Source organism: Anomaloglossus baeobatrachus, chromosome 1 (assembly GCF_048569485.1).
Source record: "Anomaloglossus baeobatrachus isolate aAnoBae1 chromosome 1, aAnoBae1.hap1, whole genome shotgun sequence".
In the NCBI taxonomy this organism is placed as follows: domain Eukaryota; kingdom Metazoa; phylum Chordata; class Amphibia; order Anura; family Aromobatidae; genus Anomaloglossus; species Anomaloglossus baeobatrachus.
Window position 1 is genome coordinate 488537332 of NC_134353.1, and position 16963 is coordinate 488554294.

The 16963-nt window shown below is 48.2% G+C and overlaps 2 protein-coding genes across 2 annotated transcripts in view; one reads left to right on the top strand and one right to left on the bottom strand.

The window, feature by feature from the left end:
• GTPBP3 (GTP binding protein 3, mitochondrial) overlaps positions 1-2100 on the bottom strand; it is a 110398-nt gene extending 108298 nt beyond the window's left edge. Inside the window, exon 1 of the mRNA XM_075315487.1 lies at positions 1977-2100. The gene's annotated coding sequence lies outside the window, so the exon portion shown is untranslated. The remainder of the gene's footprint in view (positions 1-1976) is intronic.
• Positions 2068-16963, top strand: part of OIP5 (Opa interacting protein 5) — a 30978-nt gene continuing 16082 nt past the window's right edge. The window contains exons 1-2 of the mRNA XM_075315502.1: positions 2068-2169; positions 3763-3850. Coding sequence (XP_075171617.1) covers positions 3772-3850 — 79 coding nt within the window. The 5' untranslated portion in view covers positions 2068-2169; positions 3763-3771. The remainder of the gene's footprint in view (positions 2170-3762; positions 3851-16963) is intronic.

A 16963-nucleotide genomic window follows, 5' to 3' on the forward strand; every position in this document is an offset into this window, starting at 1 on the left:
CCTGCTTCTCCTCTCTGCATGTCCCTTCACTGGCTCCCAATCTTCCATCGTATCCGATTCAAACTACTAATACTGACTTACAAAGCCATCCACAAAATTGTCTCCTCCATATATCTCTGAACTAATCTCTCGCTACACTCCAACACGTCACCTCCGGTCCTCCCAAGACCTCCTTCTCTCCTCCTCTCTCATTCGCTCCCCATGCAACCGCCTCCAAGACTTCTCCTGAGCATCCCCAGTCTTCTGGAACTTGCTGCCTCAACACGTCAGATTATCTACTACACTTGCAAACTTCAAACGGAACCTAAAGACTCATCTGTTCAGAAATGCCTATAACCTTGAATGACCTCACTGCTTCACCACCGTGCGGAGCCGCCGCCCGACCACCGTGCGGAGCTGCCGCCCGACCTACACCCCACCTACTGTCTCCTCTCCAAAATCCTTTAGAATGTAAGCCTGCAAGGGCAGGGCCCTCTTCCCTCTGTACTAGTCTGTCTACTGTAATTTGTATATGTGTTCTGTATGTAACCCCCTTCTCATGTACAGCACCATGGAATCAATGGTGCTCTATAAATAAATAATAATAATAATAATAGACGGTCTGGTCTCTCACTCCGCCATCACAGCATTTTGAGGGGATGTCACTTTTCCAAGCATGGTCTCAGAACGGTGCGCCCTGTCCTGGTAGACTCCTGTATCTCACAGATCAGCTGTTTGCCAGGGTGGCACCAAACACAAGGGTGACCAGGAACAATGACTAAGGAATAACTTCTGAAACGCGTCTGGTTTTTTTTATATCAATGGCTTACTGGTTTTTTGTACTACCATTCCTATGATTTTAATTTTTGGACAATAAAGATTTTGGACTTTTAGAAGATCGTTTGCTGGATCTCTATCTTTTAGGGCACATGTGCACGTCAAATCGCTGCAGAAACACTGCATAAATGAATGCACGGATTTGGGTCAACATTTTAGCACCCTAATCGCTGCGTTCATATAAGCAACGTGCACACGTGTCATGCACAGTCTACATAAATTGTGCAGGGGACACAGGACACAGTGCAAATGCATGTTTAGGCCGGGTACACATATCCGGCTTTTCGCCGGTTTGACGAATGCGGCGCACACCAGTACAGTGTATACAGTACACTGGTTGCGCAACAAGCACAACCAGTGTACAGCATGTGACCGGAGCATGTGACCCAAAAGTTGCGGCGCTGCCACTGTACTGTATCATACTGTACTGGCATGCGCCACATCTGTAAACCAGCGAAAAGCCGGATATGTGTACCCGGCCTAAGTACGCAACGTGCGCATGAGCCCTTAGGCTAGGTTCACACTTCCGTTGTTTTAAATCCGTCAGGTCAGTCAGCAACGGATCAGTCGTTTTGTAGTTGTCAACTGATGCAACGGATGTGTTTTTCACAGGATTCCTTTCACAGGGGTGTGCCAAACCTGCTGGGCATGCTCAGTAGAGCATGACGGAATCCAGCGCAGGATTCCGTCGTAAGACGGATTACGACGGAATCCAGCACCATAGACATACATTACAAGGGTGACGGACTGCAGCGGATTCCTGCGCGGTGCATCAATTTTGACGGCCAGAAAAACGTGACAAACACAAAGGTGGGGACACTTGTATAAACGAGATGTCAGATTTCTGGAGCGACGCCAACAGTGAAATATAAGCTAGGATCATGACAGCAGATAGCTGCCAACATATCTGCCCCATCCCCCACCCCGTGCCATCCAGGGGTTTACATGAAAGGGACATTTCATCCAAAAAAATCTGGGACTCCTGCCAACCAATACGCAGGCGCTGTCTGCCTGGCTGATAACACAGGACACTACACATAACATAAACATTGTGTCCTTTATACGCCCTTATTCCACGCTATACAATGCCATGCACCACAGCTCATCATTCACCCCATCACTCTCACTTCTGAGGCCGATACATAACACGTGGACTGTACCTCCAAATGTCACGTGCATCCTGCAGGTACGCTCGCCAACCAAGCGCTCATTGGTGGAACTCACAGATTACCCGCCCCTCTCCAGGCTTTCCCGCTACTGACTGGAGACTCTTCCTTCTCAGCAGCCAACTGTGGGGCGGAGACCGGCTGACGACGGAGTGGGAGCGGTTCATACGAAAGCTTCACAGCTCCGGTGCGTATGTGATGGCGCCTGCAGCTGGTGCAGATAATGTCGCTCCCGAGCAGTGGCGGGACCGGTCTGGTCAAATCAATGACTACAGAAAGCGCGCGAAAGCATTTATAGCAGAAGTCTCTAATACATGGCGCGGAAATTGGGGGACGCCACAGCTCCCAGCAAGGGGTTCATGGAGGCGGTGTGCGCAGAAGCGACACTAGTACTGCGTATATCTGGGATGTGTGTATAATAGAGATATGTCACCAGCGACTGTGTATAACACACGTCACCAGTGGATTGTATGGTGCACCCATATCAGTGGTGGGGGGTGTATAATGCACCCATATCAGTGGTGGGGGGGGGGGGTGTATAATGCACCCATATCAGTGGTGGGGGGGGTGTATAATGCACCCATGTCACCGGCAAATGTGTATAATGCACCCATATCAGTGGTGGGGGGGGGTGTATAATGCACCCATATCAGTGGTGGGGGGGGTGTATAATGCACCCATATCAGTGGTGGGGGGGGTGTATAATGCACCCATATCAGTGGTGGGGGGGGTGTATAATGCACCCATATCAGTGGTGGGGGGGTGTATAATGCACCCATATCAGTGGTTGGGGGGGTGTATAATGCACCCATATCAGTGGTGGGGGGGTGTATAATGCACCCATATCAGTGGTGGTGGGGGGTGTATAATGCACCCATATCAGTGGTGGGGGGGGGTGTATAATGCACCCATATCAGTGGTGGGGGGGTGTATAATGCACCCATATCAGTGGTGGGGGGGTGTATAATGCACCCATATCAGTGGTGGGGGGGATGTATAATGCACCCATATCAGTGGTGGGGGGGATGTATAATGCACCCATATCAGTGGTGGGGGGGATGTATAATGCACCCATATCAGTGGTGGGGGGGATGTATAATGCACCCATATCAGTGGTGGGGGGGATGTATAATGCACCCATATCAGTGGTGGGGGGGATGTATAATGCACCCATATCAGTGGTGGGGGGGATGTATAATGCACCCATATCAGTGGTGGGGGGGATGTATAATGCACCCATATCAGTGGTGGGGGGGTGTATAATGCACCCATATCAGTGGTGGGGGGGTGTATAATGCACCCATATCAGTGGTGGGGGGGTGTATAATGCACCCATGTCAGTGGTGGGGGGGTGTATAATGCACCCATGTCAGTGGTGGGGGGGTGTATAATGCACCCATGTCACCGGCGGATGTGTATAATGCACCCATGTCACCGGCGGATGTGTATAATGCACCCATGTCACCGGCGGATGTGTATAATGCACCCATATCGCGGGCGGATGTGTATAATGCACCCATATCGCGGGCGGATGTGTATAATGCACCCATATCGCGGGCGGATGTGTATAATGCGCCCATATCGCGGGCGGATGTGTATAATGCGCCCATATCGCGGGCGGATGTGTATAATGCGCCCATATCGCGGGCGGATGTGTATATTGCATGTATATACATGCATTATTGGTGTGTGGGTTGGGGTGGTGTGTGTAGAATATGCATGTAGTATTATTCGTATGTGGGGGCTGTTAATAAATGTATAATCTTTCCTTTGGAAACAGGATGATAACATGAAGAGGAGCCATGCCAGCACGAGTAACAACGCTAAGAGTGCAAGACAAAGTTCAGCAGGACTATCTGGTGCAGCAGGTCAGTCTTGATTTACTGGGTCACAAGTAAAGGGGTTGTCTAGGCTGGTGATATAAAACTGGTGGGGGTCCAACGCCCATCACCCCTACCAATTTGCTACAAGAAATGTCAAGTGGTTAAAGGGAATCTGTCGCCACATTTGACCTATGTAACTTATTAAGGCTAGGTTCACACTTCCATTAAATTGTATCAGTCACAATCCGCTGCTCTGGTAAACAACGGAATCCGTTTAGCAGATTCCGTTGTTCCCATAGACTTGTATGAGCGGCGGATTGTGACTGCTGATGCTGCGTTGCACCCTCCGCCCGACTAATCAGTCGTGGAACAACTGACCGCCGGGCGGGAGGAACGCAGCCTGTAACGTTTTTTGAGCAGTGCAATCCGTCGTATTTCGCTGCGCATGCTCTCTGGCTCCCTGCACACGTCATTAGCTTTGCTTGGTTACCCGATATTTACCCTGGTTACAGTGCAAGGAGCCGGCGCTAAGCAGTGTACGCCCGTAACCAAGGTAAACATCGGGTGCTTTTGCTTTACCCGATATTTAGTCTGGTTACGTGTGCAGGGAGCCGACACTTCCCCGCTCGGCCCCGCACTTCGCACATGTGTACACACATACTCACCTGTCCCCAGCCCTGCAGACCGCAGCACTACCACTGACATCCTTAGCGCCTGGCCCTGCTCGGCTCCGCCCCCCTCCCGCACTCTGCATGTATGTATATACACACACACACACACCCCTGTCCCCATCCATGCAGACCGCAGCACTGTCACTGACATCCTCACGCGCTCTGCTCTGCCCCACTCCACCCCGCACTCCCCGCATGCTGTAACACACACACTGCACACTCTCCAGTCAGCCTGCAGCCCTGCAGCACCTGCTCACCAGCACTTCACCCTCCCTCGCCTCGCATGTCAACACGACCACTCACACACACACTCACCTGTCCCCCAGCCATGCAGACCGCAGCACTGTCACTGACATCCTCAGCGCCTGGCTCTGCCCCCTCCCGCACTCCGCATGTGTAAACACACTCACACACACACACACTCACCTGTCCCCAGCCATGCAGACCGCAGCACTGTCACTGACATCCTTAGCGCCTGGCTCTGCCCCCTCCCGCACTCCGCATGTGTAAACACACTCACACACACACTCACCTGTCCCCAGCCATGCAGACCACAGCACTGCCACTGACATCCTCAGCGCCTGGCTCTGCCCCCTCCCGCACTCCGCATGTGTAAACACACTCACACACACACACTCACCTGTCCCCAGCCATGCAGACCGCAGCACTGTCACTGACATCCTTAGCGCCTGGCTCTGCCCCCTCCCGCACTCCGCATGTGTAAACACACTCACACACACACTCACCTGTCCCCAGCCATGCAGACCGCAGCACTGTCACTGACATCCTTAGCGCCTGGCTCTGCCCCCTCCCGCACTCCGCATGTGTAAACACACTCACACACACACTCACCTGTCCCCAGCCATGCAGACCACAGCACTGCCACTGACATCCTCAGCGCCTGGCTCCGCCCCCCGCTCGGCTCCGCCCCCTCCCGCACACAACGGAGTCCGCAATGAAATTCTTTTCCTTGTCATCCGTTGTACAACGCATCAGTCACATGCGTCAAGCAACGCATGTGACTGATACAAAACAACGGAAATGTGAACTTAGCCTTATATGGACATACAGCTTATAGAATGCTGAAAATAATCATACCTGTCTCTCTCATATCAGATGCCTTATTCTGGATAAATCATCTTTCATCACTTTATATAGATGATCTCTTCCAGGCTATGGGGCGGACGCTGCCTGGAAGATAACTCCGCCTCCAGAGATTATTATAAATAAAAGGGGCGTCACTAGTGTGAGACAAGTAACTGACACAGAACAGGAGAAATGACATTTGACTTGATACAAACACATTTTGTGCAGCTCTCAACCCTGTCTGCAAGCTGGAGGCTGAGAGGCACCTGCAGAAGTGTCATTTAGGGCTCGGTTCCACTTGCATTTTGCACAGACGAGTGCAATCCAAAATAAAACGTAGGATTGCACTCACACCAGTGCAAAGCTATGGGGCAGTGTCCATCTACGATTGATTTTTTTCATTCAGAATAAATTGCAGCATGCTTCATTTGGCAGCGAGTCTCGGCACACGCACCCCCATACAAGTCTATGAGAGCGCGTGAAACATCACACTGCAGTCACATATAATCCGAGAGCAGTGCGATGTACGGCGAGACATGCAGGTGAGGAGATGGGGAGAAAGTGCCCCCTCACTCTTCTCCGCAGCTGTGATACGATGACAAGATCACATCAGTCACATGACCCTCAGCTGATGCTTGCATCAGAGGGTCATTAGCATATTGCTTCCGATGCTTGCATCACAAGCTATGTGCAAGTGGAACCGTACCCTTCTAATTAGACACAGCTCTGCAGAGAGCGGCCATCACACTGGTAACGCCCCTTCTATTTTCTAATAAGCTCTGGAGGCGTCCGCCCCATAGCCTGAAAAAGCTCATTTATATCAAGTGATAAAAGCTATTCCACAACAAGGCATCTGATATGAGACATACAGGGAAGACATTTTTCAGCATGTCCTTATTAATAGCTTAGGTAGGTCAAATGTGGTGACCGATTCCCTTTCAAGTGATCCGGTCACCAGATTTTAACTTTCTAAACTAAATCTAACAGCCCCTCCCCCCTCCATAGACCTCACAAATACATGGCGAAAGATTTTATAAAGGTATGTAAATTGTCTGACCCAATGGGTGTTCTAATCTGTGCCTCCTGTCCCTCTTTTCGCCGTCCACATAGGTGGTCAAAATCTCGCGCTTGTGCAGACATATTCCTGGCTCGTGCAGACATACTTTACTGTGCCCTATTGCAGGCAGAGCCAAAAACAGTTGCGAACTGGCGAGTTATTTGCGCAGGCACAAGATTTGTCCTGGCGATGTGGATGACGTCATCCGCTTCAGACAGATAAGGTAGCAAAAACCTGCTGACAGATTCCCTAAAAGGGAACCAAACATCAGGATTTTCATGTATAAGAGTGCCAGTACTGCACTGGCTGCACATCAGGCACATTGTGTACATACCATTAGGGGGCAGCTCGGGTGTTTAGGCTGTGAAATCCAACTTTATAAAGTTTGAAAAATCAAGCACTTTTTGATTGGCGTGTGCACCTCTCTCCAAATGTCCGGGCGGGTTGTGCACGTGTATCCACGCCCCCCCTTTTCCTCCCTCCCTCCCTCCCTCTGGTTGTATTCAAATTTCTCTCTTCAGAAACATGGCGCCGGAGTTGGCACCTGCGCATAGCGCTTATCTCCGGCGCCATATTTCTGAAGCCCACAGTAGCTAGTATTACCTGCAGCTATGATATCGTGCCGCCCCAGGACACGGTGACCGGGTCTCGCAGCACTGCCGTCACGGGGTCATGTGAGTCCATTCTGAACTTACCTCACCTGACCCCCGATGTCGCTGGCAGGCTTCTGTCGGCTTTTTCCTGTGGCGTCCCGGTGTCCTAGGCGGCTGCTGTGCTGGCACGGTGTCCTGGGGCGGCACGATATCGTAACTGCAGGTAATACTAGCTACTGCGGGCTTCAGAAACATGGAGCCGGAGATGAGCGCTATGCGCAGGTGCCAACTCCGGTGCCATGTTTCTGAAGAGAGAAATTTGAATACAACCAGAGAGAGGGGGGGGCGGGGATACACGTGCATAACCCGCCCGGACTTTAGGAGAGAGGGAGGAACAGGCGGGGATACACGTGCATAACACACCCGGACATTAGGAGAGAGGTGCACACGTCAATCAAAAAGTGCTTGATTTTTCAAACTTTTATAAAGTTGGATTTCACTGCCTAAACACCCGAGCTGCCCCCTGATGGTATGTACACACTGTGCCTGATAGTGCCAGTACTGCACTGGCTGCACCTTATATAGGAAAATGCTGATGTTTGGTTCCCTTTAAGTTCATCTAAAAAGGTTAGTGAATTTTAGGATCATCCTGAATTTTCACCAGAAAGCCAAATATTCCTAACTTTGTGAGTGGTGTATTGTTTTTTTTTTTTGGGTTTAGCTGAGTTTTGGCGCAAAATGTGTGCATGGAACATGTATCCTTAGGATTGGTGTCTCCAAGCTTTGTGATATTTTTCCTGTGGTAGATTCATCCAGCACTGAAGCTATTGACGGGCAACCAGTTATTATGGCTTTTGAAAAAGGAATTGTCCTTCTTTTAACCCCTTTGCATCACTGTTATTTTCTTTTTATTTATTCCTCTACTTCCAATAGCTATATTTTTTTTTTTTTTCTCCCTTCATGTCAGCATAGCCATATGAAGTCATGTTTTGGTTTTTGCAGGACAAGTTGTACATTATAAATGGCACCATTCACTCTATTATGTGATGTCTCGAAGGCAGGGAAAAAATTCCATGTTTTCTGGAAAAACAAAGCAATTCTGCAATAGTCATTATGATGAAGTAAAAATTACCTGGCAGTATTTATTCTTCAAGTCAGTATAATCATGGTAATACAAAACATGCATTGGTTGTATTGTTTTTTTGCTTCTTTTGTGTAAATAAAAAAATTGTTATTTTTTTTATATATTTTTTTTTGTCCCACAAACAATCAATGACATTTAAAAGGTTAGCAGCAATGGGGCAGCAAAGCTCTGCTCCTTGGGTGGCTGTTCAAGGCAGGTCATGGCCAAATATCAGAGCCATCATCTGCCTGGAAGATTTCTGTTAAATGGTCTATGGGGACTTAAAAAAAAAAAAAATTAAATAAATATCTATATCTATAGCTATATTTCTCTACGGCAGGGGTGGGGAACCTCCGGCCCGCGGGCCGTATGCGGCCCGCAAAGACCTTTTGTACGGCCCCCGGGACTCTGCCAGCAGCCGCGTCTTGCCGGTTACCGGCCCTTTAAATCCCCATGCGCGCTACGAGGACGCGCATTCAGCGTTCACTACTGAACGCTGGTCAGTGCGCGTGTGTGCTCAGGAGGACTTATTTTGTGGGCGGGGTTAACACTTTCGTCCCGTCCCACAGAAGCCCAGCAGCAGTTTGACGGCTTCAACTAGTAAGTGCGCGCTCCCCCCCCTGCTGCGTGCCAGCTCTTCTGTGCGCGCTCCCCCGTGCTGTGTGCCAGCTAACACGTGCTCGCTCCCCCGTGCCCGCTTCTCCGTGCGCGCTCACCCTTGCCCGCTTCTCCGTTACAGTTCCCCCGTGCACGCTCCTTTGTGCCAGCTCCTCCGCACCCGCTCCCCCGTGTGCGCTCCCACTGTGCTGTGTGCTTGTTCCCACTGTGCTGCTATGTGCTCATTTCCCAGCTGCCGTGTGCCTGCTCCCTCTGTGTCCGCTCCACCAGGGTTGTGTGCTTCTTCCCCAGGTTTGTGTGCTTCTTCCCCAGGGTTGTGTGCTTCTTCCCCAGGGTTGTGTGCTTCTTCCCCAGGGTTGTGTGCTTCTTCCCCAGGGTTGTGTGCTTCTTCCCCAGGGTTGTGTGCTTCTTCCCCAGGGTTGTGTGCTTCTTCCCCAGGGTTGTGTGTCTGCCAGGTTTGTGTGGCCCCCAGGTTTGTGTGGCCCCCAGGTTTGTGTGGCCCCCAGGGCTGTGTGCCCCCCCTCCCCTAGGTCTGTGTGTCCCCCCTCTCCACTAGGTCTGTGTGCCCCCCCTCTCCACTAGGTCTGTGTGCCCCCCCCTCCACAAGGTCTGTGTGCCCCCCCTCCACAAGGTCTGTGTGCCCCCCTCCACTAGGTCTGTGTGCCCCCCTCCACTAGGTCTGTGTGCCCCCCCCTCCACTAGGTCTGTGCCCCCCACTCCCCCAGAGCTGTGTGGCCCCCACTCCCCCAGAGCTGTGTGGCCCCCACTCCCCCAGAGCTGTGTGGCCCCCACTCCCCCAGAGCTGTGTGGCCCCCACTCCCCCAGAGCTGTGTGGCCCCCACTCCCCCAGAGCTGTGTGACTTCCCCCCCCCCACCCCCCAGTGCTGTGCCCCCAGTGATGTCCATGCTCCCCCATGCTGTCTTCGCCCCCGTTGCAATGTCTGGGCTCTGCATGTGTTGTCAGTTTCCCCCGTGCCCCCCTATTGCTGTCCGTGCCCCCCTATTGCTGTCCGTGCCCCCCTATTGCTGTCCATTCCCCCCCAATGCTGTCCGTGCCCCCCTTAGTGCTGTCCGTGCCCCCCCCCCGTGCTGTCTGCGCTCCAAAGCCATATCTATGCCTCCCAGTGATGTATATGTCCTCAGCCTTTTTTGTGACGTATATATTCTCCCAGCCCCACCTGTGATGTATATGCTCCAAGCCCCACCTGTGATGTATATGCTCCCAGCCCCTCCTGTGATGTATATACCCCATTGTCTCCTGTAATGTATATATTACAGGTGGGGCTGGAGCATACACATCACAGGAGACACTGGGGAAATATACATCACAGGAGGGGCTGGGGGCATATATCCTGTGATGTATATGCCCCCAGCCCCTCCTGTGATGTATATGCCCCATTGTCTTCTGTAATGTATATATTACAGGTGGGGCTGGAGCATACACATCACAGGAGACACTGGGGGCATATACATCACAGGAGGGGCTGGTGGCATATACATCACAGGAGGGCCTGGGGCATCTCCTTTAATATATATACAGCTGTCCCAACGTCTCCTATGTGATGTATATACAGTAGTTCCAGCGTCTCCTATGTGATGTATATGCCCCCAGCCCCTCCTGTGATGTATATATATATACAGCAGTCCCAGTGTCAGTTGTGATGTATATGATTTACCAATCTTATTAATCACAAAGAGTTGACTGCTCCAGACAGAGACAATCCTGGAAAAGCAGCTGTGAGAAGCAACATGATCAATATCACCTAAAATTAACCGCTGCGCCAAACAGAAGCATCTCTGGCCACCACAATAGGGGTGAGTTAATTAATTGCTTGACCAAATGTAGCGGGGTAATTTTCACATTGATAATTTTGTGCGGCCCCCGATGGTTCGTAGAAATTTCCAGATGGCCCCCGGCAGTAAAAAGGTTCCCCACCCCTGCTCTACGGTATATCTATCTGTCTTAAATGCATATAGTTGGGGCTAAAAATAATTTTTACAATTTGGTTGTGTTAAAAATTACTGGATTTTTCGCTTTGTAAGTGGGGGTGCATCTTACAAAACGGATATTGCTTACCAGGGCGGCCGTGGTCGAGCGGGAGTCATGGGAGAGAGGCTCAGAGGATGCATTAAGCTGACTGCCAGCTCAACTGAATCGCCAGCGGTTGACAGGCTGAACTTCAAGAAAATGGGAGGCGGCGCGTTCGCAGATTGATGCAATGGACTTGAAGAAAATAGCCACGGAATCCGATCTTCACATACGCCGCGTCCGTGGCCATTTTCTTGAAGTCCATCTCATCACCGTGGGCAATTCATCAGAGCCCACAGTCAGATCAAGTTCACCTGCCGCCGACACACCCTGTCCTGTGACAGCTCTGCAGCCTACCCGCAGATAAATGGCGCCCGCCGCGATACCCCCGAACGCATCCTATGACCCTGCTCCACCACAGTCACCCTGGTAAGCCATACCTGGGGTATTCAGTTGCACCCGCCCGACCCAGCAGTATTGCCGACCTTCCTGAGCCTCAACACCCCCCTCCGAGACCACAGCATCGCTGACCCTGCCTCCTGTGACCTTCCTGAGCCGCTTCACCATCACTGCTCCAACCTGGTGAGCGTTAGGTTTAAGACTCACTAGCATTATAAGATGGACAATCGTTTTAACATAAATTATTTTTTCCTCTAAATTTGGGGTGCGTCTTATAAAACGAAAAATACGGTATACAGGCCATTTGTTTCACCTTACAAACTCCCCATCAGGCCATCACGGCGAGACCAGAACGAAAATGGTACTTGATCCAGCACTTCAAAAATTAAATAAAAAAAAACTCTTTATTTTCACTCCTTTAATACCGTATCACAAAAAATGGTATAATCACCAAAACTCCCAGAGAGAAGTGCAATCTAAGGTATAATTTATTGCATTCAACTCTGGGATTTTTCCTCTGACGATTATACTATTATTTTTTTTTTCCTGATAAGGTTTTACTGAGATGAAAATAAAGGCTATTTAAAAGTGTTGGATCTACTACTATTTTAATTTTGCTCCTGCTGTGGAAATGGGATCTTTTGCTTCTGCTGGATTGGTGAGCCGATTTACATCTTTCTTGTGTAGACTGATGGCAACACATGCCGTACGCTGGCAGGGGTGCGGCACTTTCTGCGCCCAATATTGCCCCTATGAATTGATTGCAATTTGTAGGCTGATGTGTTGCCTGCTAGGCTTGGCTCCCTGCAGTTTTAGGCTGTGTCCGCACTTTGCGTTTTCACCTGCTTTTCTGCAGCGTTTTGAACTGCCGCGTTTTCGTGCCAAAACACATGCGTTTTGATTTTCCAGCAAAGTCTATGGGAAAAGTGGATTTCTAGTCCGCACTTTGCAGTTCAAAACGTTGCGTTTAATTTGCATAAATTTGGGCAAAAACTCAGCGTTCAAAGAAGCAGCATGTCAATTGTTTTTGCCATTTGGGCTGCGTTTTGCTAACATTGAAGTCAAAGAGAAGTTGTTGAAAGCAAGCAACATCATAATTCCAGCGTTTTACATGCTTTTTGCCTGCAGAAAGCATGCGTTTTGGACTACATAAACGCTTGCTTTTCTGACATCAAAATAATGGTATAATATGTCCCTTTACACACACAATCCGACAATTAAATTAATGTAAAATATTATTTTATTGCTATTTTAGCCATAATAAGTATAAAACCACTATAATTCTATGAAATATAACTATTTTCGTTATGATTTCAATAATTTTCCTTTTTTTTTCCCTTTTTTCTTCATTGTTTGACTGTTTAAACTTTATTTAGCAGTGTCTTTATGTTCAAAATGCATCTGTCTAAACGCAATGGAAAAGCATGTAAAAAACGCGACTAAAACGTGGTAAAAACGCATATTTACCGCGAATTTGTGGTCAAAAGAAACTTTGGCAAAAGCAATTTCTGCAACAGGATGCATTTAGAACTGCAACTAGGACGACGCAAAGTGCGGACAATGGACATAGCCTTAAGGCTGCTTTACACCAGAAGATCTATCGTGCGATAGATCGTCGGGGTCACGTTTTTTGTGACGCACAGGTGGTGTCACACAGGCCGGCATCGCAAGCAATGCCGGCCTGTGTGACACCTCCTTGCGACGCAGTATCGCTCACAAATCGTGAGTCGTGTACTGCTCGCTAGGTTTCATAATATCGTTTAATTTAATTGTTCATCGTTCCCGGGGTAGCACACGCCGCTTCGCTTACCTGCGACCCGCGGCTCTCGCCGGCTATGTGGAAGGAAGGAGGTGGGCGGGATGCTTACATCCCGCTCATCTCCGCCCCTCCGCTTCTATTGGCCGGCTGCCGTGTGATGTCGGTGTGACGCCGGACGTCCCTCCCACTCCAGGAAGTGGACGTTCGCCGCCCACAGCGAGGTCGGACGGGAGGTAAGTACGTGTGACGGGGGGTTACCGACTTTGTGCGCCACGGGCAGCGATTTGCCCGTGACTCAAAAAGGACGGGTGCGGGTACGATCGATTGTGCAATTTCACAATCTGTCATACCGTGTAAAGCAGCCTTTAGGGTACATACTTAGGATCAGTTGAGTGTTTGATGCTGCACCATCTCCGCACCTTAGATTACGTGCGTTATGGGTTTTTTTTTGTTTTGTTTTTTTATTGGGTTTTTGTGTGCATTTTTGACTTTGAGTTTATCTGTTTGGTGTGTCACACTAAATAAAGCTGTTTTGTTTAAGAAACTTCCTAGAATTTACATCATTAGGTAAATCCGTACCATGGATAAAATCCGCACAGAAAACGGAGCATTCTCGCCTGAGAAATTGACATGATGTGGCTTGGGAAAAACGCACCGCAGATCAGTTTATGCAGCATAAAAAGAAAGCACAGTGGATATGAGATTTTTATTAATCCTATCCAGTTTGCTTGTGGGTTTTGGACACAGGGAAAACACAAGTAACACTGATCTTGAGAACATACCCTTAAGGCGGCATTACACGCTACGATTTATCTGAGGATATGTCGTCGGGGTCACTGTTTTCGTGACGCACTTCCGTCATCATTAGCGACATCATTGCGTGTGACACCTACATGCGTCTCCGAACAATCGCAAATAGGGTGAAAATCATTGATCGTTGACACGTCGTTCAGTTTCGTAATATTATATAAATATAATATATATATTTATATAAATATAAAATATTGTTCGTCGTTTGGATCGCAGCAGACATAGTGCTACGTGTGACACCCTGCAAACGATGAACAACATCCACACGACCGCCTTGGTCAAACAATATATCGCTGAACGATGTAGCGTCGTTTGTGAGATGTGTACGTGTGACCGCTACAAAACTACCTATGAGCGATTTCTGCAAATCGTAAAAACGATCTGGGCGTGTCACATCGCTAACGAGATCGCTAGCGATATCGTGTGTAAAGCAGCCTTAAGGCCTTGTGTGCGCGCTGCGGTTTTTGCATTTTTTTTTTTCCTTTTTCATTTCATCTATGTGCTTGCTTCAGAACCACTGTGAGTCAGAGGCTACATGTCTCCTTGTGAGCATGCACGCTATGCAGTGAAAATGAATTGGGGTCCACAATCTAGATCCCTTATCAGTATGTGTGGGAGGAAATGCATGCAAACATAGGGAGAACATACAGACTCATTCCATATGTCTCTGGTGGGATTTGAATCCAAGGCCATAGACCTAACCACTCAGCAAACGTGCTCCCGTGCATAAGTGACCTACTTTTTCAATATTTATACTACTGTAAACACTAGTGTCTCCCTCTCGGAAACCCTATAACTCCCAAAAACGTTTTAAGTTGTAAAAATAACACCCCCCTCCCCCCCTCCAAAATCAAACATGTTTTGTGTTTCCACATCTGTAACGGCCATATGGTAAGTGAATCGTTTGTACAGAAAAAAATTCAATGCTTGAACTGTTTTTTGGGTTTTTTTGTTTTGTTTTTTTTTCTCACATCCTGATTTTATAAAATTTGACAGGGATCCCAAAGTCATGTTTTCCAAAATGATAGCAATAAGACTACAACTCTTTACAAATCAAGCCTTCATACAGCTCTGTAAACAAAACAATCAAAAAAGTAAGAACATTCGGAATGTGACAGTAAAAAAAAAAATTAACCCTTTAAAGACTGCCAATACACCTTTTTCACGGCAGCCAGTATGGAGCCATAATCCTGAGCACTGCTTTTTTCCCAATGCTGAGGCTCAAGTATATAGCAACCCCCCCCATGGGTGAGAATCCAGCAAATTGCAGCTGACAAATTTTGAGACTGATGGGGCCCATTAACCCCTTAAATGCCATAGTCAACCGTGGCATCAAAGTGGTTAAAAAAGCAGTTAAAGCAACACTCCAGCATTTTTTTTTTTTTGCACTGCTGGAGTGGTGCTTTACATTTAAGTCCCCTATGTTATACACTTCTTCCAACAGCTTCATGTGATACCAGCGTTGCTCTGGTCAGTCTCGTTTTTGCAAAAATTGCATTGGCAGCTTGTGATATCACTTCTGACTTCCAACCAATGAGAAGTCACAAGATGTCTCTGCGGGACTGGAGTGGCATTGGTAAAAGGTAGATGCTAGAGTGTACTGGCTTCTTTCAGGTATGACATCATTTCAACACGCCTCTATGAGATGATGGGGGTGAGGAGGCGTGTTCAAAATGCAGTCTGAAGTTTCCAGCCAGAATAAACATTTTTCTAAGTCAACGTGGTTCTGGAATTGTTTATAATAGAAGCAAGGGTCTAGGGTTAAGACCCTCCAGATGAGGGGGGTTGGGGGGGGGGTGAAGGAGGGTGTGGAGAAGCTCCTCCTTGCATGATTATGGTAGACTAAAGCAAACATCATACCCAGCAACCAAGCAAGTAGCGCCCACAAACCTGGAAGGAGCCCGTATTTTCTAGGTGCAACAATCTGTAGAAGGTAAAGCTGACAGAAGGTAAGTGTATGACAGGAGGCAGGGGACTTAGATGTTAAGTGTCACTCCAGGGCTGAAAAAAAAAAACAACAAAATGCTGGCTTGGTGCTTTAAAAGACCCCCTTTAACAGAATCTCCCCTCCCCATCCTCACAACGCAAATGTAATCATGGGTGCCAATGGTTGCCATGGTACCTTGAGGTCATCTGGTGGCTTGTTAGATCCTGCTGTAAGGATCTGACAGGCTGGGTCTCAGGCACTTTAATTTCTTCAGTAGGCCTATATAATACATATACCGTGTGTGTGTGTGTGTGTGTGTGTAATATATATATATATATATATATATATATATATATATATATATATATATATATATATATATATATATATATATATATATATATAATATATATTTATATTGTGTAAAAAAAAAAAAAAAACAGCATGAAATATGTAAGAAATGCAAAAAGCTCACGCAAACATTTGACATAAATACAGCTTTTTGCGATTCCACTCGGAACATGGAGGAACACATGTCAGCTGTTGAAAACAGCTGATATGTGCGCAGATCGCCGCGACCTGCCCACGGGAGGGGGGCGGGGATTAACTGCACACGTTCCATGACGGATAGATCCGTCCTTGGTCGTGAAGGGGTTATAGAAGCAACATGTCATTTGTTTTTGCCATTTTGGCTGCGTTTCCCATCCATTCAATTTAATACAAAACTGCAGCGTTTCTAAAAGCACTGAAAACTCATGAAAACCGCAAGGTGCGCGTAGGCTACTTTCTTTGCGTTTTACATGCATTTTTAAAGCCAAAAGCATTGTCCTTTCTGCCAAAGGATGCTTTTTGAACTGCAACTACCTCGACGCAAAGTGCGCACATAGCCTAAGGCTATGTGTCCACGGTAGAATGTACCTGTGGATTTTTCTGCATGAAAATCCGCGACTTTCGCGGCGGATTTGCCGCAGATTTTGATGCGGATTTCTTTTTTTTTTTTTTTTTTTTTTTTTTTTTCCCCATTCTATACCCAAAATCCGCAACAAATAATTGACATGCTGCAGATTTTTACGCATCAAAATCCGC